Raw genomic sequence first — 10,486 nt, 5'->3', positions numbered from 1 at the left:
GCGGGCGCCCCCCCCCCCCCCGCCCTGGGGGGGGGGTGATTTCTCGCTTTCTGTCTCTCTGTCTGGAGAGCGGACAAGCCCTATAGCAAAAAGCTCTCAAAAAACAAAGCAGCTTGACAGGGGAACTGTTCTCAATATCAACAGGGGGATAAGACAAGCGATTCTTTTTAAGATATCCAGGAGATCATAGGGATGCTTTCAAAATAAATGGCAGTGTCCACAGAGTAAGCGCCCTTGGAATTTAAAACATTAAAAATTACTTAGAAGAAGCTCTAGAAGATAAAGTTGAAAAACGTATGAAAGAGCAGAGACAAAAAATGGAAATTAGGACCCAGAAAAAAGACTAAATGAGAGATGATCAGTCTGGAAAAGTCAACATGGAAACAATAGGAGCAGAGAATAGAGAAGTTACAGAAGAAATAGAACAGAAGAGGTGGAAATAGCCCAAGAATACATCCCACAATTAAAGGATGCTAATTTCCAGACTGAAAGGACCTAGAAGTTCCAGCACAATGTATAAAAAACACATCCAAACTGAAACACATTGTTGTAAAGCTTCAGAACATTAGGATAAAAAAAAAAAAAGATTCTACAAGTTTCCAGAAATATTTAAACAAAGGGTCATTATTCAGATCCAAATGGCTTGGGAATTAGAGAAGAGGTTTTGCTTTCAAATTTGCATGAAAATAACCTACCTACAATTCTAACTTCATCCCATTATCAAGTTCTCAAACAGCTTCCTACATGCTATTGCTTAGAAAGCTGCTGGGACATGCATCTTCAAACTAAGAGTAAAGCACAAAAGAGGAACACATCTAATACAGTTTTCAGGAAATCTAATTCAAGAATGTCAAAAGAGGGCCAGCAAATGGTTTAGTGGTTTTGTCGCTGGACTCCCACGTGGTCGACTGCAGTTCAGGTCCCGGACCTGGTGGCTTGAAAATCACACCAGATGTGTGTGTGTGTGTGTGTGTGTGTGTGTGTGTGTGTGTGCATGCCCTAGATCCCAGGAGGGGAAGGGACTATGGCATGGCCATTCCCTCCCCCCCCCAAAAGTAATTTCTCACTTTCCCTCCCTCTCACTGTCTGTCTCTCCCACGAGCGCACGTACTTTATGGCAAAAACCTCTTTTAAAAAAAAGGAATGTCAAAAGAAAGCCTCTGTGTGATAGCATGATGCAATACTTGGATGATAGTAGCCCAGGCCTAGATAGACCCAGATTGGAGCAGTTGAATCTTAATTCTTTTGTGTGGAGAGATGAAAGAACGAGAAGTGTATCCATGTGTTGTGACAGTGTGGGTAGAGAGTGGGGAATACAGACAGACAAAAATCCTTCTGTTTCATAGTGGAAGTCAATGAGTAACACAATTTTAAAACCGAGAAACAATGCATGCACAAACTCAGTAGAGTATTGTATATGTAATTGGTAAATCAATAATGTATTATAAGCACTATTTTGAGATAACTGTAGCTGGTGGAGGTCACGAACAGAAAAATAGCCCAAATTGTTAAATGTGGGTTGCCTTTTAGAACAAGACTGGTAATTAAGAATGGGGCAAAGCAATTTTTCTTACATTGCAAGCCCTCCTGAAATAGTTAAACTACGTATGTGTGCATGTGTGTGTGTGTATGATTACAAATTATAATTTTTAAGAAGATGGAGGGTGTTAACATGGCAAAAGATATTGGATATACCAAGAGAAATCTGGTATAGTTGAAATCTGGACAAGGAGATCAGGATGAAGCTTGAGAGGATTGTATGGAGGTGCACTTGTGATACATTTCACAGGCACTTTTGGTTCAATCCTAAAAGAGGTCTTCGTGAGGGACCAGCAGATAGCGTAATGGCTACATCGCTGGACTCCCATGTAGTCAACTGCGGTTCGAGTCTCGGAGCCATGTGCATGCGTGCCCAAGATCCCGAGAAGAGAATGGAGGAGAAGGGATTGCGGCGTGGCCATTCCCCCTGGGGGGTGATTTCTCACTTTCTGTCTCTCTGTCTTTCTCTTTCTGGCAAGTGCACGTGCCCTATAGCAAAAACAAAACAAAAACAACCTCTCCACAAAAGAGGTCTTCGTGAAATTCTTTGAGTATTATCCACATATGGGAATTGTTATTTAAGCCACAGGAAAATGGCAGAGCTAATAATACTCAGAGATTATGGCCTTAACCAGTTACTTTACTACCTGTTTTTTTGTTTTGCTTTTTAAATTTTTTGTAATATTTACCATAGGGAGTGTGCACTCGCCAGAGAGAGACAGAGAGAGAAGGAAAGTGAGAAATCAGCCCCCCGGGGGGATGGCCACACTGCAGTCCCTTCTCCTCCAGTCTCCTTTTGGGATTTGGGGCACTCGCTCATATGCAGTGGGCGTGATTTTCAAGCTGCCAGGCCCAGGACTCACTGCAGAGTTGGCTTTGTGAGATCTAGTGCTGTCACCACCATGCCACCTGCTGGCCCATGTTACTTGTTTTGATGGATGGGTACTTACCTGTTGCTAAATATTTTGAGTATCACCTGGTTGTCACCCAAGATCAATTAGACTCTCCCTACATTGGTAGTTCTCTACAGCTTCCTTTTGCAGTCAAACTTCCCTCAGATCTCTTCTTCATGTACATATATGGGACACCTGATCTTTAATACTTCTGTGATTAAATCACTTAGTGATCATTTCTTTGCCTTACCTGCCACTCCTACAGTAAATAGTGATTTAGAGATAAATTCCATCTGGACTGATTCCCCTAAAAGGATATTCTAGGCCCTTATGATTGGAATGTTGAGAAATTTGGGAGTGTTTGATCCCATTTCAATGTCACTGGGGGGATGTGTGCATGCCCAAAATCCTGTGAGAAGAGTGGAAAGGGGATTGTAGTGAGGCCATATCCCCTGGGGGAGAGGGATATTTCTCACTTTCTGTCTCTCTGGCAAGTGCACTTGCCATCTAGCAAAAATCTCTCTCTCTCAAAAAAAGTCTAGATCAGATAGGAAGATGAAGCAGCAAATACAACTCCGTGTTATGTTAGTTTCATGCCTTGAAATAGACTTTAGCTACCCAGCACAGATTCCACAACCCTGGCTTCTTGCTCTGGTGTCCTGGGAGTACAGGTAGGCCCAAAGTTCTTTCAGACCCTTTGCCCCGTGGTTCCATAGTCCATGGCATTATCTGTTAGCAAAGTTGTGAGGGAGCAGTAGTGATGTTGCAGTTAAGGCTGCTCTATCCTATATGACCAACTGTGCAGTTGGAATCTGGGCAACTTGTAAAACACATCAACAAGCACGTATGCATTCATGCCCCAAAATCCCAAGAGGATAAGGGATTGTGGTGTAGTCTTTTCCTAGGGAGTGGTCTCTCACTTTGCTGCTCTCTCTGGTGAGCACACACATCCTGAAGCAAAACCAAAAAAAAAAAAAAAAGAGAGAGAAACATTTGGGGAGTTCGACTACCTTTGATCCAGATATACTCCCACTATTGAGGATATATCCCAAAGAGATAAAAATCTGTGTGTCAAAGAGATATCTGCATCTCCATATTTATTACACCTGTTGGGGCTGGCAGGTGTCCTGATGGTTAAGGATGCTGAACTCCCACATGGCTGACTGCGGTTCGAGTCCCGGACCTGGTCGCTTGCTCTCTCACTTTCCCTCTCTCTCTCTCTCATTCTGTCCCTCTTTGGTCAAATTAAAAAATAAGTAAATAAATAAAGTTAAATAAAATAATTATTAAAAAAAACCCCTAAGATGTGGTCTGGAAATGTTTTCCAGGTTATTCCATCTATTCACAATTTATTCCTTTCTATTGCTAAGAAATATTTTATTCAAAGCCAGCAGGTGGCATGGTAGTTAAAGTGCTAGACTCCCACATGGCCAACCATGGTTCAAGTCCCATACTTGGCAGCTTGGTTTCTCACTTTCTCATTCTCCTCTCTCTCTCTCTGGTGAGCACATATGCCTTATAGCAAATTTAAAAAATAATAATAAATAAGTAACATTAAATAAATATGGAGCAGCAGATGGTGTAATGGTTATGTTGTTGGACTTCTGTGACGTAGTCGACTTCAGTTTGAGTCCCAGACTGGTGACTTAAACTCAGGCCGAGCCTGTGTGCATGCATGCCAAGATCTTGAAAGGAGAAAGAGGGGATTGCCATGTTGCCATCTCATTGGGAGGCGATTTCTCACTTTCTGTCTCTCTGTCCCTCTGTGTCTTTCTGGAGACCACATATGCCCTACAGCAAAACCTCTCTCTTAAAAAAAAATAATTCTTTAAAAAAAAAAAGGAAAAGAAATACTCTGATGTATGATTATAACATATTTTGTTTCATTTATTCACATGTTGAAAGAAATTTGAATCTTTCCAGTTTGAAGTGGTTATGAATATGTATATATGGATATATATATGTGTGTGTGTATATATATATATATTTTTTTTTAAGCAAGTGCCCAGCTGTTTTACAAAGTGGTTATACCATTTTGCATTTTTCCCCTAAAGAACTATTTATTTAATTTGTTGTTACTATTATTTTAAAAATTTTGACCAGAGAGAGAGAAAGAGAAAGTGATAAAGCAAGCCACCACATCCAAGCCTTGAACACTTGAACCCTGGCCAGCCATGTGGGAGTCCTGTGTCCCAGCCACCATCCTACTTTTTTTTTTTTTTTTTTTTTTTTTTTTAAAAAGTTTTTTTTTTTTTTGGGCAGTGTGCTTGCTGGAGAGACAGAGACAGACAGAAAGCAAGAAACCACCCTGCAGGGGGGAGATGCCCCACCACAATCCCTTCTCCTTCAGTCTCCCGTTGGGCACACATACACACACACACGCACACACATGCACACACCCCTGATGTGTGTTTCAAGCTGCCAAGTCCATGACTCAAAATCTATTTTGTCTTCTACTGATATAGCTGTTCTAATTTGCTTTTCATTAGTATTTAGATACATTTTCACCTTATTTTTGTCTTTGACCTTATAGTTTCTATCTTGTAGACTGCATATATCGAGATTTTTAATCCAGTCTAACAATTTCTGCCTTTATTAGAGTGTTTATTCCATTTATATTTTGTGTTATTATTGATATAATTGACTTTAGGTGTGCTATTTTATTTTTTGACTCTTTTCTTTTTTAAATTTCCCAGAGGGCATATATGCTTACCAGAGAGAGAAACAAAGAGGGAGAAGCCACCACTCCAATGGGACATGGTCATGCCGTAATGCCTTCTCCTCCATTTCTTTATCCTGATTGGGTTTTGGGCATTCACACTCGCCCCTGGCATGTTTTTCTAGTTGCTGTGGCCAGGATTTTAACCACAGAGTCAGCCATGTGGGATCCAGCTTTCTTTACCAATAAGCTACAGAGCTGGACTCTTTAAAAAGAAAAAGAAAAAAATTATTATTTTAATTTGCTACAGGGCACAAGCCATCACCAGAGAGAAACAGAAAGAGAGAGAGAGAGAGAGAGAGAAGCAAGCCACCAGGTCCAGACTTGCACTGTGGTTAGCCATGTGGAAGTCCAGCACCTTAACCACCACTCCACCTACTGGGTCCATGCTGTTACCTTTTAATGTTTAGCAAATCCTGATCATTACACCATTTTAATTCCTCTGCTGACTTTTTTAGCTTTCTTTTAAATTTTCCCCTTCGTGTGTATTTACGCTAGAGACTACCATATGAATCTTTTCATTTATAATCTATTTCAAGTTAGTACTGATTTAATTCCAGTGAAACATAATAATTTTGCACCCATATAGCTTAATTTCCTTTTCATTATTAACAACTGGCAGCAGTTTGAGATTTTATCCCTTTAATGGATTCTGACAGAAGATACGAGACTCTTGGGTCAGAGACCAAAGACAGTTTATTATTCCCAGTAATAGCATTAGCCAGAGTACTTGTAACAACTCCTTGAGTCCTAAGCCCCAGAGGGTGACAGAACAAGGACTAGAATATAATACAATTCACTAGAGCAAGATTCGTGAATTATGTCAAGAGGATGCTGGTACTGTGGATATTCTGAAATGTAAAAGTTTCACTGTCAAATTTAGGTTTGAGGAATTTTACAACTTTATCTACCTCATATAGGTCCACAATGTGTATATGCATTAGTATATTTAAATATTCAAGAAGTTTTACAGCAAAGAAAGCTGCTAAATTTTTTAAAGCCACAGTTTCCAAAATTACTCAGAATCATCTTTTTATAAATCCTAATGATGTGCAGAAGTGGTATTCCACATTACTCACTTTGGCAGGCATAGGTATAGCAGACAATAGAGATGATATATATATATATATATAGCCAGATATTTAAAAATACTAAGAAACAAAGTATTTATGAAATACAAGTAAAATAGATGTGCTCTTTCTTTTTTTATTATTTATTTATTCATTTATTTATCTTAATTTGACCAGAGAGAGACAGAGAGAGAGAGAGAGAGAGAAAGAGAAAGTGAGAAAGCAAGCCACCAGGTCCAGGACTCAAAACTGTGATCAGCCATGTGGGAGTGTCCAGCGCTTTAACTACTATGCCACCTGTTGGTTCCCCCATGGGTGTCCTCTTTCTCAATCACTTTGAAAGCATTGACTGTTTTCTTGAAACGATTGAAGTCAAGTATGCAACATGTTTATCTGTAAACCTTGTTTCCATTTGTAGGGGATGTGATCAACCTTGGTGACAGGCAGCTCACTGTTATGCACATGCCAGGACACTCCCGAGGCAGTATTTGCTTACATGACAAAGACCGAAAGATTCTCTTCAGTGGAGACGTCGTGTATGATGGATCTCTGATTGACTGGCTGCCCTACAGCAGGATAAGTGATTACGTTGGAACCTGTGAACGTCTGATAGAATTAGTGGACAGAGGTCTGGTAGAGAAGGTACTTCCTGGGCATTTCAATACCTTTGGTGCAGAAAGGCTTTTTCGATTGGCATCTAACTATATTTCAAAAGCTGGGATATGTCACAAAGTTTCTACTTTTGCCATGCGGTCTCTTGCAAGTTTAGCCCTCCGCGTAACAAATTCTAGGACCTCACCCTAGTACCTATACTAATAATCTGTTTTGATGAATGATGTAAGTTAATCCAGTTCATGCTGTGCTGTTTAAAATGATTAATATTAAGCATTTCAAGTGCTTTTATACCACTTGTACATTAGAGGAAAAAAGATCGAGAATAAGCCAAAAAGAAAATTCCTAAGTAAGTATTTTTTTTCTTCTAAGAAATCACCTAAATAAGCTTATAATTTGCCAAAGCTGTCATCTTGTAATATGTGCTCTAGAAATGACATAGAAATATATGGGGAAACGAGGTATTTTTCAGCAAGAGAAAGAACTATTTGCTTCCCTTTTGTTTAATTTTGTTGTCTAAATGGCCTAGGGAAAAAAGGCATACAGAGTGCTGTGTTTATGCTTCAGACTTGATATTTTTATTATGCTATTTAAAGATAGAGGTTCTTGATTTACAATACATTAGACCTCACTACAAATATTTAAACTAACATTTCAAATGACAGCTGAAACATTGCATTGTTATAGCCCTGAATTTTTTATGCTTTCTTTTATTTATTTATTCTTTATGTAATTATAGCATATGTTCTATGTCATGTAATTTAACTATGAAAGGTATAATGAATTTTGTTGTATTATGAAGCTTTAAATATAAATTGCAGCGCTTCAGTAACAAGCTACCATATATTGTTGTTTTACACAAGTAATATTTTCGGTCATAAAAGTGAGATTCAGTTGTCTGTAATCTAAATACAAATTGTCAGATTTCTCCAAAGGACACTGTCAGGCAAATTGAAAATATACACATTGAGAATAATTTTTTATTGTATCCTATTTTAATATTAACAGTTGTTATAAACAAAATTTTTCTTGTTAGGTATAATAGCAACTTCAGTATTGTGTCATTTTTACAGTATCAAAATAACTACAGAGATCTGTAACATCCTACAAAAACATTCTTTTACTTAACATACTCATATATATTGCAGAAGGATTTTCAAGTTAATTGCAAAATGTACATTAGATATTAAATTAGAATTAATTTTTTATCCTGATTCACAACACCTATTCCTGTTCAGTATTCTTTGTCTTAAATTAAGTCTACATTCATAAAGTTGTAGGAAATGTTTTACCACTATTTAGTAAAATGTTTTGGTTTGGTGCTCTTAATAATATTTTATTTAAAAGCCTTTTGGAATATTTCATAGAGATTTTTTAAACAGTTTTTTTCACTATCTTTTTTATTACTGACATGTCTAAAACCAAACTGCGGTAGTTTTGGAAATAATTATTTTTATTATTAGAAAGGTCCAGCAATTTTGATTTAAGAAACATTATGAAACTTTTTCAGTCCTACAGAAACCCAGGTTCTTTAGTTTTATTATTCATTCAACACATATATATCTGCACACATACACACACACACTCACACGCACCCCACATGCATATACACACAATCATGTACATATATACGTAGCACTGCGCTAAACACTGTGGAAGCTTAAAAAGTCCAAGAGACAACCTTTTAGCTAGAAGCTGAAGGCATACAAAACACAAATAAAAATATATGCAAGGTGAAGTTAACGTACCTTACACATGAGTGTAAGGGACATAAATGGAGGGCTATGAAGTTGGTTTAGGGAACATTTCCTGGGGTGGAATTTTTGAGTCAGATTTGGAAGGATGATTTGTTAGGTGGTCAGAGCAGGAAACAGAAAATTCTAAAAACAGGGATGTTAGCATTGCTGTCTAGAGCAGTCTATTTTTTTGTGAAAATATAAATTTAGTTTTTAAGAATCCTCTATCTTCCAAACACCATGTATTTAGCATGAGAAAGATGAGTTTGTGATTGTGTATCTGAGTTATCCTTAATGACAGATAAGCTGAACTGCCACATGCCACCAAATGCACCTTCACTTAGAAAGGAGGAGGCCATGATACACTCAGACAGAGAACATCATGGGGGTTCTCTGTGATGGTCATTCAAGGCACTCAGTCTGCTTCAACTGACCGTACAACATCAAGAAAACATCTGGTTCAGGGCAACTACGGTCACTTAATGAGCCTTAAATATAGCCATTATTTTTATATCAGTAGCACAAAAGAAAACCAAAAGTCCTTAACCATTGACCATTGTATCATATTGTAGGATTTTTTTTTTTTTTAAATCGGGGTATAGTAGGCACTAGGCTTTATTAGGAAATATTTAAACCTGCTGATGATTTTCCTTATTTATTCAAAGTGCAATTGTCCAAAACAAAATGATACTCTCTCTCTTTAATTTCTCATTTTTGCTTCCGTTTCTCCAGTTGTACCACAACATGACTGTGATGTTTTACTTTTACTTCAATATGAATGGAATTGGGGAAAGGGCATCATTCATTCAGTGTCCATGCTGTGCATTCAAAATATGCGTTATTTAATTTAGTCCTCTTCCCTGCACCAGAGGTAACTGGCCAGCTTTACACAGCACAACGTTGGACAGAGCTGGTCACTGAACGCAGGTCTCACAGGTCTGCCTGCCCGCAAACTGTGCTCTTCCTCCTGCCTGCACAATGACATACAATTGGCAAAAGGTACTTTTATTTTCCAAGATGCCATATGTGCCAAGAATAAATCAAATGATGTTAGAGCATAAGAACATATTTTAAAAAAGCTTCTGAAATATATATTTTCACCCTGACAGTGACCCTTATTGTAATTTATGATTTGGGGAAATACCAGTATGTAAGTATAATTCAAAGTTATCAACATGTAAGACATTCAGAAATAATTTTTATCATTTATATTGTTAATATTTAATCTTTGGAAATTCATTTTTCTTATTCGATGTTTCCTCTTAAATGAGAAGCCTAATACTAACAAAAACCTTGTGTGTTATCCTAATATAGCCGAGTAAATGATTATGTGTATTCGTTCTTATATGGATAGTAATATGAATGTGACATGCACAGATTGTCCTCATGTAACTTTCAAATAAGTGTAACTAAACATTTGTGTAATAAATATTAAAGTGGACATTTTATTTCAACATATAATTGGTATTCCTTATAAAATTGGGAAATTTCTTTTTAATTGCTTGTGAGGACATTTGTTATATAAAATGCAGTTTTGAAAAGCCCATGATAAATAGGATGTCAAATCCATGGGAAAGAATAGAGAACCCAGAAACAGAAAAACACCAATACAGTCCTTAAGAATTGGGAACCAGCAGTTAGCGTAATGGCTATGTCGCCGGACTCCCACGTAGTCGACCGCGGTTCGCGTCCCGGACCCGGTGGCTTAAAACTCACGCCGGGCGTGTGTGTGTGCGTGCCCAAGATCCCGAGAGGAGAATGGAGGAGAAGGGATTGCAGCGTGACCATTCCCCCTGGGGGGTGATTTCTCGCTTTCTGTCTCTTTATCTCTCTTTCTCTGTCTGTCTGGCTAGCTCACGCGCCCTATGGTGAAGAAACCTCTCAAAAAAAAGAAAGAATTAATAAATAGGGCATTTC

The 10,486-nt window shown here is 38.1% G+C and overlaps 1 protein-coding gene across 1 annotated transcript in view; it reads left to right on the top strand.

Annotated features, from left to right (window-relative positions):
- Window positions 1-8,974, top strand: part of MBLAC2 (metallo-beta-lactamase domain containing 2) — a 13,734-nt gene extending 4,760 nt beyond the window's left edge. Inside the window, 1 exon segment of the mRNA XM_006156539.3 lies at window positions 6,640-8,974. Within this exon segment, the coding sequence (XP_006156601.1) occupies window positions 6,640-7,025 (386 nt within the window). The 3' untranslated portion in view covers window positions 7,026-8,974.
- Window positions 8,975-10,486: the final 1,512 nt, after the last annotated feature.

The sequence above is a fragment of the Tupaia chinensis genome, unplaced genomic scaffold (assembly GCF_000334495.1).
Source record: "Tupaia chinensis unplaced genomic scaffold, TupChi_1.0 Scaffold000498_1, whole genome shotgun sequence".
Classification (NCBI taxonomy): domain Eukaryota; kingdom Metazoa; phylum Chordata; class Mammalia; order Scandentia; family Tupaiidae; genus Tupaia; species Tupaia belangeri.
Note: the sequence above shows the minus strand (reverse complement) of the source record. Positions and strands in the feature narration are given on the sequence as shown.